General features: G+C 30.9%; 2 protein-coding genes across 2 annotated transcripts; one reads left to right on the forward strand and one right to left on the reverse strand.

The window, feature by feature from the left end:
* Positions 1-8,617: 8,617 nt before the first annotated feature.
* LOC107865744 lies at positions 8,618-9,196 on the reverse strand. The gene has a single exon (XM_016711936.1). The coding sequence runs from the start codon at positions 9,194-9,196 to the stop codon at positions 8,618-8,620; it is 579 nt and encodes a 192-aa protein (XP_016567422.1).
* A 5,252-nt stretch (positions 9,197-14,448) lies between these two features.
* LOC107866611 (ethylene-responsive transcription factor ERF098-like) lies at positions 14,449-14,926 on the forward strand. Its single transcript, XM_016712644.2, has one exon. It carries the CDS (start codon positions 14,468-14,470, stop codon positions 14,924-14,926), a length of 459 nt encoding a protein of 152 aa, XP_016568130.1. The 5' UTR covers positions 14,449-14,467.
* The last annotated feature ends 352 nt before the right edge of the window (positions 14,927-15,278 follow it).

Below are 15,278 nucleotides of genomic sequence, written 5' to 3' on the forward strand. Positions count from 1 at the left end.
GTCGGGTCAGGGTATAAAAGAATTGGGTGAATTTAATTTTTATGACGTGGCAGTTATTTGATTACGTGACCATCAAAAATTAAAAAAAAAAAAAAAAAGGGATTTGCAAATTTCCAACAAAGCACTTATCGGTTTGAGGGGTATATTTGCTCCTAAACTTTAACAACGAGGGCATATTTGGACCAAACTTATAACGGAGGGCATATTTGGACCTTTTCTCAAAGTTCAGGGGCATATTTGCTCCTAAACTTTAACAGCGAGGGCATATTTGGACCAAACTTGTAACGAAGGATATATTTGAACTTTTTCGCAAAGTTTAGGGGGATATTTGACCCTTTTCCCAAATTCAAATACAACCACTGAGCTTTCCCATTGATCATTTTTGCACCAAATAAAAAGACACTTTATATAATATTAATATTATTATATAGGAGTATTTAATTAACTAATAAGTAATATCTTTTTATCTAATTAAATTACTTAATAGTGATAATTTGATATGAGTTAATATAAATACACGATGCGGGTGCATTTTTACCATGTTAGATATCCACATCAATGGTCTACATGCTACCACGGTGTTTTTCTTAATAATAATCATCTGATATATGGTGTATTTGTCTGATTAATTTTAATTTATGTCAGATGTAGATTCATTTAGAAATAAACTGCTACCTTCTAAAATTTCTCAATACTTTGAAGCTCGAATTAAGACTTGTAAGGATAAAAGAATCATATTTATTCATCACTAGGACGGACCTCAACAAGGACCAAAAACAGGAGTTTTTGTGACCATCGTTGCTATACTCCAAAGTTTAATATGTATTTTCAATTTTAATTTAGTTATATTTTTATAGTAAAAAAGTAAAGGTACATAATAGCAAGAAATGATTAATATTTTTTTATCTCTTCTCATTTTTAACTAATTTCTTTAGTGTATTTTTGTAGAGTCTAATCAGAAAGGGTCATTTTGTAAATAAGTAATATAGATCCATGGGTTAGATAGACAAGTTAAGCCTGTATTTGGGCCACATAACTTGGGCTAACATCTAATAAAAGGCCCAATGCTTAAGGAGGATTTTCTGTTAAGCCCAAAGGATATTTAATTGGATTTTTTTCTTCTTCTGAATTTTACTCCAAATAACCGAAAAGAACAATTCATGATCCGCTTATTATTTCTTTTTGTTTTGTTTTTTCCAATTCATCTTAAACCATATTTAATTAGTTCGATAAATTACACAAATCTCATACTTAAGAGACTATATTACCTAATATCCCTTACTTTTTTAAAATTTACATAAAATTTCATTTTTCAACTTTACTCTTGATACATATCAAGAAAACCCATATCCTATTTTTACTTCACTATTAACTCATTCAAGATTTTCTTCTCTAAAATATCTCTCTAATTATCAACAATTAAATCATCTTTCTTTCTGATTTTTTTCTCTTCCATTAATGCTTAAATCATCTTACTCACTGATTTTTTCTCCTCCATTAATGCATGCAACTTTTTTTTTACTCTCCTAAAATCTCTCCCATTTATTTTTAAAAATCTATTGATACATATATAAATTTATTTAGTTATTAATACATGTTTATTCTTTTAATGGTGATATATGAATGATAAATATAATATCATTATATGGGTATTATGGTGATTCATACGATAGATACATTTTGTATGATTTTAACGGGTGATACATATGATATTAATGGGTGATACATATTGTATTATGGTGATTTATATGGTAGATACAATTATTTATTTCAATTATTGGGTAATTCATATGATATTAATGGGTGATATATATGCTATTATGGTGATTCATATGATAGATACAATTATTTATTTTAATTATTGGGTGATTCATATATATGATATTATGGTGATTCATATGGTAGATATAATTATTTATTTCACTTATTGGGTGATTCATATGATATTAATGGGTGATATATATGGTATTATCGTGATTCATATGATAGATACAATTATTTATTTCAATTATTTGGTGATTCATATGCTATTAATGAAAGGTAATGGTGTAGTCACTGTAGGAAACAAACGTAATAATATTTTTAAAAAAAATACTAAAAGCAGAATTGAAATAATTAAAATTAAAGATGAAAAAGGAGAAAAAAGATTTAAAAAAATATATCTTTCATAATTAAAGACAAAAAAAGAAAAACATAATTAAAACACCTAAATTAAATCTAAAAAAAGAGAAAAATTAGATATCTTTCTTAAATAAAAGAATACAATGAATAAAAGAGAATCTATTATTTCCTTAAATAAATATCTTGTTAGTTTGAAATGTATCAATTTTTATGTAATATCACTTTAAAATTCAGAATTTATGTAAGTTACCCTAATTAGTTTTCATATGTATTTTTGGAAATTGAAGTGAGAACAAAATAGAGCCTTATGAAGTTTTCCCCATTTGTCTTCAATTATGTACCTAAAAAGGGACTTAGTAAATTTTTTATGATATCCTATCGTTGATTATTAACATATTTCATTGTTAAGAAGTGTCAACGACTTCTTGTACTAACTTCTTCTGACACATCAATGAATTTTACAAGTGATAAATTGTCTATATGAAGTTCAATAATATATCTCTTTTTGGTGAGAAATTTTCTTTTATTTGTTTTTTCAGTCATCTGAATTTTTTTTGACATATTAAATATATGCATCCATAAAAGCTTTCATTTTTATGCTTAGCTTAATTATTGGTCTAAATTATGCAATCTGAATCAATATTATGACCAAAAAAATAGAATTGAAATAAGTGTAAAAGTTACTTATTTAGTTTTGATTTTTGCTTGACTAAACAACTATAGTCCGATTATTTTAACTATGTCAATATGATCTTTCTACATTAATTTTATCTAATTTCACAGTAGAGAAAATACATAAATTTTTTCTTGAAGTTGTCCCCGTAACTTAATTGCATATTTTAACTTTACGAATTTTTTTATCCCTCAATTTTTATTTGAAGTGAAATTTATGGGTGATGTGGCAAAGAAAGTAATTCAAGTCTCTTATAGGCGTGTTAGAATTTTTTCTGTTATGTCTTAGCTATACTTGTTATGTGGCAGACAGAGTTGCATACGACTCTACTATATCTTTGACACATGAACAATGGGCCCATTTATCAATTCAAAGCATTCAAGAAGATTGAAGAAAAGTTACCGAAACTAGTATCCTTAAAATTATAATTACAATAAATAGCAACACTTTTTCGAAATTATAATTTATAGGAAAAATAGCAATATTTTACCATTTCATAGTAATAGAAGAATATGTATTTTTTAGTTGTGCATATGTATTTATGAGTAATACATATATATTTGTATATGTATTTATATAGCAATATTTTACTTAAATACAAAATACAATTTGCTATTTTTCATAATTATGAATCTATTGCTATAAAAGTTATAATTAAAATTACAGAATTGCTATTTCTGAAATTTTTCCGAGATAGAAAAACATATAATATCAGGGAGACCACAGAAGGACGAAGAACAAGTATACATCACAAATTAACAGCCCAAAACATACACTACAATTTATAGCTCAAACGTGATTTGACCCATAAGTGTAAAATAATCTTTTCTCGATATATAGGAAACTACGTTTTTTCATTCAGTTCTCAGCTTTTTTGTCGATTTTTACCTTCAAAATCTATCTCAAAAAATTTCTTACACGTTATTTTTCAAGATGATACAATGCAGCTCTAAACTTCATATACATGAGCAATTGATGAAGAAATTTTACTTTTTTTTTTTTCTTTTGTTTCTCAATTCGAGGTTTCAATTTCATTTTTCAATTTTTTTTGATTGCTACTTTTTGACTGTTTAATGGAGATTTATCATGTATATCTTCTTAATATTGGTGAATGGAACAATGAGAACACTTTTGTCTAGTCCGTTATTGATTATATCACAAAATAGGATCTAATTTTAGTTTTAAAAATTTGACTAAAGTAATTTTCAAATAGATAATATAATAAAAATTAAGTTTCTTTCTAATAATGATTTGAGGTCGATCTTAATCCACTATGATATTGGTGTTCAAGTCTATATTCAAATGAAGAAGAAGAATCTAGAGTTTATTGATTATGCACTTTATGTTGCAAGAAGGAAAATTGATAATTTTTCAGTACCTATAAGCTCCAGTTATAAAATTAACAATAATGATAATATGACATGAAGAGAAAGGAATTGTGGAAATTTTCTGTGTATTTCTCAAATCATTTACTCAATGCATTTATACAAGATACCCAGAGAATATACCTAGAGAATCAAAATAAAACCAATAAACTTTGTACACTTGTAACTATTCTATTGACTAACTTGTAACAAACTTTTTATCTCTTTACTATGTATTATGTACAACTGTGTATTTAGGCCAAGGTCTGTTGTAGTTTCTATTGTTGTGGTGAGCTGGTTTAATAGGCCCAATTTGTGATGAAGGCCCAATGTGTTGTTGCTTAAATAACTCGTGCCTCTTCCTCTTCTTCTTCTTGTGAGAGATCGATGATAAAATCTTAACTCTATCACCCGCCTTCAAATTGGAGGGGATCAAAGAGAATCCCAACTTGCCAAGGATCGAAGAAAGGGAAGGTCCAGACAAAGCTTTTGTGAAAAGATCTGCAAGTTGAGATTTGGATGGAGTAAATGTGAGAGAAATCATGCCAGATAAAAATTGTTGACTGACGAAGTGACAATCAAATTCAACATACTTCGTCCGTTCGTGAAAGCCTGAATTTCGAGCGATGTGTATGGTAGCTTGACTGTCAGACAAGATCGGAATAGGTATCATTGGAGAAATGAAAAGATCGACAAGTAAATGGGTGAGCCAAGTCAACTCCGCCACAAGACGATGCATTGAACGGTATTCAGCTTCAGCTGATGATAGAAATATCGAGGTTTGTTTCTTTGACTTCCAGCTGATAGGAGATCCTCCTAAACTGATGAAAAACCCACTAACGGATCGTCGAGATTCTCTGCAAGATGTCCAATCGGCATCACAAAAAGAAAGAAGCAAAAAATCTGATCTTGAATTGAGTAGCAGACCTTGATTTGTATTAAATTGAAGATATTGCAACACACGAAGAGCAATAGAAAAATGGCCAATGCAAGGACGCTGCATTTACTGACTGAGGATGAGAACCGTGAAGGAAAGGTCTGGACGACTATGTGTTAAATAGTTGAATTTGCCGACCAGTCTCCGATAAATAGAAGCATCTCGTAAAGGAGTTCCATAGTCTGCTGTCAACTTTGATTGGGGGTCCAAAGGGGTGGAAACAGTAGGGAGATCATGACATCCAAATTCCTCAAGGAGATCCAAGGTAAATTTCCTTTGCATCATAATAAATCCTGCTTTTTCTCTAAGTATTTTCATCCCCAAAAAATAGTGAATTTTCCCAAGATCTTTGATTTTAAACTCTGAGTGAAGGAAACACTTTAGATCTGAAATAGCCTGTTGATTGTTCCCAGTGATCAAAATGTCGTCAACATAAACTGCTATGAAAGTGACCTGATCCCCTGAATGTTTACAAAATAGGGAGTAATCATTTAGAGAGGAAGAAAATCCTTTAAAACTTAGTGCTCCAGCAAGTCTGACATACTATTGCCTTGAGGCTTGTTTGAGACCATATAGTGATTTTCTGAGTCTACAAACATGGGAAGGACTGGGAGGAGTAACACCGGAAGGAAACTTCATGTAAACGTCTTCTTGTAAATCACCATGTAAAAAAGCATTACTGACATAAAATTGAGAGACGAGCCAATTCTTTTTAGCTACAATCGTTAAGAGACATCTTATCGTTGTCATTTTGACAACAGGAGAAAATATCTCATTAAAATCCAAACCTTCTCTTTGTACATCTCCTCAAACCACTAAACGTGCCTTGAGTCTTTCAATTGAACCATCAACATTTTGTTTCACCTTATAAACCCATTTACAGGGTAGAGCTTTCTTGCCAGGAGGCAAAAGTACTACATCCCAAGTTTGATTTTCTTTCAAAGCATCTAATTCAGAATTCATGGCTTTCATCCATCCAGGATGACTATAAGTCTGAGAAAAATAGATGGGTTTATGGATTTTGGAAATTGAGTTGATAAAATTCTGATTGGATGAAGATAATGCATTGAAAGCTAGAACATAGGAGTCAAAAATTGATGAATTTAGACAAAATGAAGTGAGATCAGTAGGGTAAACATTGTTGCAAATAAAATCACGCAAATGAGAGGGGAGAGTCCCTTTGTTAGCTCTATTAGATTTCCTAGTAGGTAAAATAGTAGGTGGATGAACAGGGATTTAGGAAGTAGAGGTGGGCTCGGTATCATGTGAAATAGGTGGTGGTGTCTCAAAATTAAAGTGAGTGGTAGGAGGAGAAGGTGTAGCTATTGGACTTATGGGTAGTGAATCTGGAACACTATCGATGAATATAGATGGAAAAATAGAAAATGTAGGAGGAGAAGTGTGAGGAGATGTGTAATGTGTTTGGAGAAAGGGAAAATTCTGCTCAAAGAATTGGACAACCCTAGAGATAAATACTTTCTTAGAAGATAAATCAAACAACTTATAACCTTTGGTACCACTAGGATAATTGAGAAAGATGCAAGGTCGTGCTCTAGGCTGAAATTTATCTCTATGTCGGGCAAGTGTAGAAGCATAACATAGACAACCAAAACTTCTTAAGAAATGGTAGGAAGGTTTTTGGTGAAAAAGAACTTCATAAGGGGTTCTTCCACTAAGAGCTTTAGATGGAAACCAATTAATAAGAAAAGTGGCTGTTAAAATACATTCCCCCCAATAACAAATTGAAATATTAGATTGAAACATAAGGGCTCTAGCAATTTTCAACAAATGCCTATGTTTTCTTTCAACTATTCTATTTTGTTGGGGTGTTGCAACACAAGAAGTTTGATGCAAAATACCCTGTGACTGTAGGAATAGTGAGGCTGAAGAAATTTTTCCCAACTCTAAAGCATTATCTGATCTGATGATCTTAACTTTGGTACTAAATTGTCTCTCAACCATAGACAAGAAAGTTTGTAGAATTGAAAAACATTTCCTTTAGTAGATAATAAGTAAGTCTAAGTAGCTCTACTAAAATCATCAACAATTGTAAGAAAATACTTGTATCCATTATAGGTAGGTACCTTGAATGAACCCCAAGTGTCAATGTGAATAAGCTCAAAAATACTCTTGATTTTGATAGAGCTTATAAGAAGGGGTAGTCTAGTTTGCCTTGCTAAGGGACAAACAGTACAAGAACAATCATGATTGGCAGGAAAAGAAATAGAAGTAATATGTCTTATTGCATAAAAGGGAAAATGTCCAAGTCTTACATGCCATAGCATTAGATCAGATGTAGTTTTAGCAGACAAAGAAAGAAAAACAGAATCTGAAACAGAAGTAGAGACATTAGACTTGGATAAATGAGCTAAGTTGTTGGAAGAATCAGTCCTATGTTGTGTACTAGAAGACTCCAATGTGTAAAGACCTCTTTTAACTTCACTAAAAACTTGTGGACTCTTCAAATGAGGGCTCTGCAAAATGCACCCATTGAAAGTGAAACTAACAATGCAATGGTATGTAAGGCAGAGTTTATGCACCAAAAAAGGTTATATTTGAAACATGAAATATGTAAAACATTCTTCAAAACTAGACCCAGAGAAAGAAGTATATTTCCTGCATGAGTAACTCTGACCTTAGAAGAATTGGGCAACTTAACAACAATAGGTATAGGTAAAGGAGAAAGAGACATAAAATAATTAGAATCAAAGTATATGTATTCTCTTGCTCTGGAGTCAATTATCTAGGACTTAGAATTAGAATTAACTAGTGAGTAACAAGATTCTGAGTTCTCAAAGAATATACCAGATGCTGAATTTGCAACAACCTAAGAAGGTGTTGTTTGCATTTGATCCAAGAGGTGTGTTAGCTTGGTGAACTGAACTGGTGATAATTGTTGAGCAAAATGAGGATTCTCAGAGATAACATTGTATGGAGTAGTAGTTTGTCCTATGGATATCTATGGAGAAAAATGAGAAAGATTATGCATGGGGCTATAGTTATTAGTACCCTGGGGCATATCATTGAATGTCATCTCTTGTGGAATAGTTGAACTAACATAGTTGCTCTTTATAGGTTGCTGAAACTTCTGAGGCACGTTATTAACCCTCGTGTCATGTCCAGTAGCTAAAGGACCAAATTTATTCTTTGTAGGCTGTGAAAACCTTTTGGATTTGGTGAACTTAAAATCTGAAGGATACCCAATAAGTCTGTGACAATCCTCAACAGTGTGATTGGTAAGTTTGCAATATGTACAGAACAAATTTTTCTTTCCCTTGTACACATTGTTCACTTTGAAATTGGCATTTTCAGATCTTTGAGAGGATGGGTTTCCTCCTCCACTATTATTCGCAACTAAAAAAGCAGAACCCTCTCCTGTTAAATTGGGAATATGCACATTCCTTTGATTTTCATCTTGCATCAAAAGGGAATAAGCATGATTCACAGAAGGAAGAGGGTTTATCATGAGTATGTTACTTCTTGCTTGAGAATAGACATCATTTAGCCTCATGAGAAATTGTATTATCTTTCATCTTCCTTAACCTGCATGATCTTTTTCTTTCCATTACAAGTGCAAACAAAATTGTACACAACATCAACATTTAGAGTGTCTAGTTCATCCCATAATTTTTTGATTTTGGTAAAATAACCTGCTATGTCACTAGATCCCTGAACCAGATCTGTTAATTTCTTTTGCAGGTGATATAGTTTTGCCCCATTTGGTTGTCCAAATCTGTGCTCAAGATCTGTCCAAAAGTCCTTTGCTCTTCTTGAATAAAAGACACTATCTGCAATATCCTTGAAAAGAGAATTGAGCAACCAAGATGTGACCATGTCATTGCACCTATTCCAAAGTCTGAAAGAAACATCAGTTGAAGATGGAGCTGGGTAAGCACCATCTATGAACCCCAGCTTATTTTTGGCTGAGAGTGAAATAAGGATGGATCTTCTCCATCCTGCAAAACCTCTTCCAGTGAAAGGAGTGTTAACAAGAACTATCCCAGGTGTGTCAGAAGCATGAAAATAGTAAGGGTGTGATGGATCACTGCCATTAAAAATATTCAATGGTGGTGTTGCTACTGATGTATTGGCATCCGACATGATGGAGAAGGATGAAAGGAAGAGGAAAAAGAAGGAAGAAGAGCTAAGAATTTCAATCGTTCTCTGATACCATGATAATATGACCTGAAGAGAAATGAATTGTGAAAATTTTCTGTGTATTTCTCAAATCATCTACTCAATGCATATATACAATATACCTAGAGAATCAAAACAAAATCAATAAATTTTGTATACTTGTAACTATTCTATTGCCTAACTTGTAACAAGCTTTTATCTCTTTACTATGTATTATGTACAACTGTGTATTTGGGCCAAAGTCTGTTGTAGTTTCTATTGTTGTTGTGAGCTGGTTTAATAGGCCCAATTTGTGATGAAGGCCCAATGTGTTGTTGCTCAAATAACTTGTGCCTCTTCTTCTTCTTGTGAGAGATCGATGATAAAAGCTTAACTCTATCAAATAACGATAAAGTTGTACAGGAGAAAATTATGAAAGAGATTGATGTGTGTGATTTTGAAGATGATGGTGAATGAGTTGAATAAAATAGAAATTTGATGTATAATAGATAACAAGTTACATAATGAGGTTAAAAAGGACCATTCTTATAAAACTAAGCAAATTCTTTTTAGTGTGCGCTAAACTATGTGGTGCGAAATAATATGCATTTTAAAACGGACAGATTAAGTAAAACGAGGTAATGTGCAATTCATTGTATATTGTGTTATGTTCTTGTATCAATTGTTTATATCAATCATTTATATTGCATTATGTATCTCAATATATGCATATGTCTCGTATATATTTTTGTTCTATTTTGTATGCATTCACATTTAGTAGTTGAATTTTTTGTTTAATGAACGCAAAAGCTATATTTTTTTGGTAAGTAAATTTTTATTTACAAATCAAGTAAAATGTTTCGTACAAAAACCAAACCTTATAACAAGCTTGGTAAACCTCTCAAACTAAACTCCTATCCTACTGCTCAAACAATCAATAATTAAGCACTTCTAAGGCATGCTTCAAGATCCTTCATCCAATTTTCCTACAAGCTTTTTATTTCTACCGCCTCTACAGAACACCTCCCGAATAGCAGTATTGCTGATCCTACGTAAGCTGTTATGTCTTTGTTGAAATACTCTACAGTTGCGCTCCTTCCATATGTAATAGACCCCTGCAACCAGATTCATTCTATAAATGTGGCTTTTGACTAAGTCACTGCATGCATTTTCCGTAGCCCAATGAATTTCATCAAATCAGCCTTGTGGCTGTTTCATTACTCCTTTGTCAACACTTTTTTCAGATGACACCTGAAATTGAACAGTGAAAAAATAGATGATTGATATTTTTCGGATATACATAACACATTGGACATGTCATGTCGTCGAAATCTTTTTATTTAGCAACTCTGTCCCTTGTCTGTAATCTATCATGAATGACAAGATAAAGAATAAAAATCCATCTCGGAGCTTCCAAATTATATTGTTGCATATCAGTTTACTCCACCTTTCTTCAGGGAACTTTCCTCTTGATACAATGTACATTTTCTTGATGGAGAAAGTAGGCATTCGTTCAAAATCTTGAATTTGCATCCCAATTGCTCTATAACCTCAACAACTTTTAGTATTTTTTGAACCATTCAGGAGGCTTGTGCTGGCTGAATCCTCCATATGCCCTCAGTCTCATAATAGCAATGTATCCATTTTATTCACACAAGCTATATTGTGTGGGTGATTAATGTACTTGATTTTAAAAAAAAAATTCATATACAAGATTAAAATAATCAAGGTGAGAAAATTCAATAACATTCATACATTTTAATTTGTGTTAGATAATTGATACAAAATTATGCTACATCATGCAGATAGTTATAGATAAGCTTATATATACAACAATAATTTACACCGTAATTGATATTATAGTTGAAATACAACAACAAACCCAGTGTATTCCCACCTAGTGGGGTCTAGGGGGTAAGATGTACGCAGTCCATACCTCTACCTCTGATGAAGTAGAAAGGCTGTTTCCGATAGATTCTCGGCTCAAGGCACGAGATACCACACAAACACATAGTAAAGCACAGAAGCAGATTACATAACATAAATACGGCACCCATAAGTAATATAAAACAGAGGAAACCAGAGGAAAGCACACAAATTCGTAATAAAATCGACATACATGAAATCGAAGTGCTAAAGAAAAAACTTAACAAATGTTAAATGAAAAATCACTTGATGCCCAACAGAAAATTATTCTGTATATTAGAGAAAACAAATTGTAGTACAAAGATGCAAAAATCAACAGCTTGATGCTTTACTATGCATTTGGTTTAATCCACACTTGTATCAATGGTTGACTATTATGCAGAACAATTATGATGGTTGATGGTTCATTTCTTGGACAAAAATAAAAGCCTCTTAATTCGGATGCCTCATTTTGAGAGTTGAAAAAGTAAATATATATAAGAAAATTGAAAAGAAAATGAGAAATTCTTATTCATTTCTTTTTAGATATTAATAAAATATATATTTTAAATATCTATTTTGCTTTAAACATGTTTATTTAGCTTTAAAGCCCAAAGTGCAACAATGTTGAATTTTGTATGCTAGAAAATGAAATATATATCTATTTTGATGATTATAACTTAAAAAAAATGTATCATTCATTGAAATGAGTATTCAAGTGTCAATTTCTTGAATAACATAATATAACAACTCATTTATGTAATTTTAATTCGGGTATTGAAAGATGAAATAAATTTATACACTAACAAGTCGCACATGTTAAGGGGAACTTTGTTTCAACTATATATAGTATTATAATAATAATAATATTATTATTACTGCAAATATCAAGTTAAAAATTAAATATGTTGTCATTTATTTGTAATATATTATGTCGGATGTTATTATAAATTTTTATTTATTAATATGAGGATTTAAATAGTTTAATACGAAATTTTAAAATATTTCTAGTGTAAAAAGTACTCATAGTATTTTAAAATCTGCAATTAGAATTCCCTATAACATTAATTAATAAAATTACTCACAATATGTATAAATACACAGTCAATTCTCTATAATGAAATACACAATCAGATTATCCTATAACAATACTCTATAATAATATTTTACTATAATAATCAAATTTTATTTATAATCATTTTTTTTATTATATTATATGTTCTTTATAATAAAATAGAACAATTCTAGTAATATAATTACTTTTCTATAAAAAAAATTTGACTCTATATAATATTTGATAATCTTTTCCTTTCTAGTCATAAGAAAAAGAGAAGTATTATCCTTACAAAACATATTCTCAATTTCTAATCATTTCCATTCTTGGAAAGCTTTTCCCTTATTCTCTCCGTTCTAAATTTTCAGTATCAATTAAAGTGCTTTTAAGCAATTAAATCATACTATGACTTTTTCTCGAAAAGGTGCATGCAAACCAAATAGAACTTTTATACTATTTTTTTAACGATTCGTTCATCCATTCTTTTTGAATTCTCCATGTGATGTTCGATATCTGCATTAAAGTTCTGACTAATCCAAACGCGTACTTCATGGTAGGGCCAATTTTGTGGTGATGCTTCCGGCAAGAATTTCTATATAATTTGGGCTCGAACCCAAAATTTTTAACTAAAGACAAATAAGTCCCATCACCGCACCACCATCCATATCGATACGATTTGACCATTCCACTTTCAAAGATAGCCCTAAAAGAATTTAAGATTTTGAATTTGTGGCTCCTAATCTATGAGTGGATCCACGCTTATATATTGACTACATTCTCATTGACTAATGTTGTTCAAATTATATAATAATACAATTGTTTAACATAAAAAAAGTAATAACTTAAAATATTACATTTATTCAAAACTTGCCTCGTTATATTGAGACAATTTGCCTCATTATATTGAGACAACTATAAATTCCATTCAACTTCTATGCTTGACATTCCAAATTGAGTTATTTTAATTACGTTTAATAATCTTTTAACGTATATCTTTATCTAACTTATCAAAAATAAAATTGATAATATATAAAAGGGATTTTTAAACATCTAAGAAATATTTGGAGTGCAAGTTTAGTGATGTAACACGTAATGATAATGTGAAAGTGAGATTTGATACATATGTCGGTCATCCAAAAGAGAGGAACGAAATTTCAAGTATCTTGGGTTTTTAATTATTGAAATGGGAAATTGATGAGAATGTCACTAATTGTATCGGCACAAAGTGAATGAAATGGATGCTGGAATTTAAAGTTTGGAGTGATAGAAGTTGCCATCAAAATTTACCAAAATTTAAAGGCAAGTTCAAAAGAGTGGTGGTTAGACCAGCTTTGTTGTATTGTACGGATTGTTGGTCAGTTAAAAACTCTCATATTCAAAAAATGAAAGTTGTCAAAAATGAGGATGTTGTGATGGATGTGCGGGCATACTAGAAGAGATAGAATTAGAAATGAAGATATCCGAGATAAGGTGAGAGTGACTTCGGCTGAAGACAAGATGTGAAAAGAGAGATTTATAGTCGGACTCCAATTCGATTACCGGATACCGAGTGAAAAAAAAGAAGGCAATTTAATCTTGATTCATTAATTAAAGAATACACATATTAATCAGATATGTTTAAATATTTTTTTTTTTAACAAAAAAAACCACTATGATATAACTGAATTTCCAAAATCAGTATTAATATCCAATATATTTGGAATAAAACAATTCCAATCAAAAGCACGATATGGATATAAAGTTTTAGCAGTAAAAAGCAATTTTACATATCTCTTGAGTCTTGAATATCACATAATAGATCACATATTTAAAAAGTAATTTAAATATCTCTTGAGTCTTGAATATCACAATTTTTCTTTACCTATCTTACTTTCTTTTTAAGTTTGTTAAAAATATTACATTTATTTTTATCTAGTAAGTTTTAAATACAATTATTCTTACTAATATTAGGGCAGTGGCGGGCTCGTTAGATAGGTAAGAAAAAAATTATTTACATAAATTATATTTTAAATCCCCTTAATTTTTCAAACGTTTACTCCTCATATTTAACTCTCCTTAATTAATAAGATATTTGGTACTGTCATTGTTTATAGGAATGACATGACGCATTTTTTAAGATCATAAAATTGAAAAATCTGATTTGTATTATTAAACTTTCATATATAAAAGTTGGAATAAAAATCTGCTACAATTAATCTTATGTGTCACTATCCTATAGAGCTCTATATAAATAGACATCCTATGTACATTTGATGTTGTCAAATAAGAAAAGCTAACTGATCAACATACAATATAACATGGAGGGAAATTCATCTAGAGGGAAAAAATCCATGCAAGTAGAGAAAGAGGAAACGATCAAATACCGAGGCGTTCGGAGGCGGCCGTGGGGGAAATTCGCAGCTGAGATACGCGATCCGACCACCAAGCCCAGTTCGCGACAGTGGTTAGGTACGTTTGACACGGCGGAGGAAGCTGCTAGGGCTTATGATAAGGCAGCATTTAACCTAAAAGGACATCTTGCTACTCTGAATTTTCCTAAAGAGTATTATAATAAACTTCCTTGTCCTCCTTTATATCATCGTAACACAATTTGTCCATCAACAAATAACGTTAATAGTAATATTCCAAGAGGAAATTCATCATCATCATCATCATCAAGTAAAGCTACGGAAATTATTGAACTTGAATGTCTTGATAATAGTGTTCTTGAAGAGCTTCTTGGTGCTGAAGATCCAAAAATTACAAAAAGAAAATAAGGTTAAGTTATTGTAAACTTTTTTATATTATAGTTATTACGTTATGCTCATTATCATAAATTATATATACTTCTTTGGTTTTCGAAGGAGATTGTATTTAAATTTTCAGTTTCATGCAATTTATCGTTCAGTTAAGCTTATCAGTCGTCATGAGCATGCAATACTTTGTATTTTAATTTTTTTTTAATTAATCTCCTCTTGAAAAGCCAATGATGAAGCCATATAGATTGAATTGATGAATATCTTTTATCGAAAATTGTTTATATAGATGAATAATTTTTTTGTTACATATACTATTAAATCTTGAATATTCTCAACGAAATTTATGATTTCGATACAGCGTAAAACATAT

Source organism: Capsicum annuum, chromosome 3 (genome assembly GCF_002878395.1).
Source record: "Capsicum annuum cultivar UCD-10X-F1 chromosome 3, UCD10Xv1.1, whole genome shotgun sequence".
Lineage (NCBI taxonomy): Eukaryota > Viridiplantae > Streptophyta > Magnoliopsida > Solanales > Solanaceae > Capsicum > Capsicum annuum.

Bases quoted from the DNA above. Each gene is read 5' to 3' on its own strand.
- LOC107865744 (XM_016711936.1), bottom strand. From the start codon at position 9,196: ATGTCGGATGCCAATACATCAGTAGCAACACCACCATTGAATATTTTT.
- LOC107866611 (XM_016712644.2), top strand. From the start codon at position 14,468: ATGGAGGGAAATTCATCTAGAGGGAAAAAATCCATGCAAGTAGAGAAA.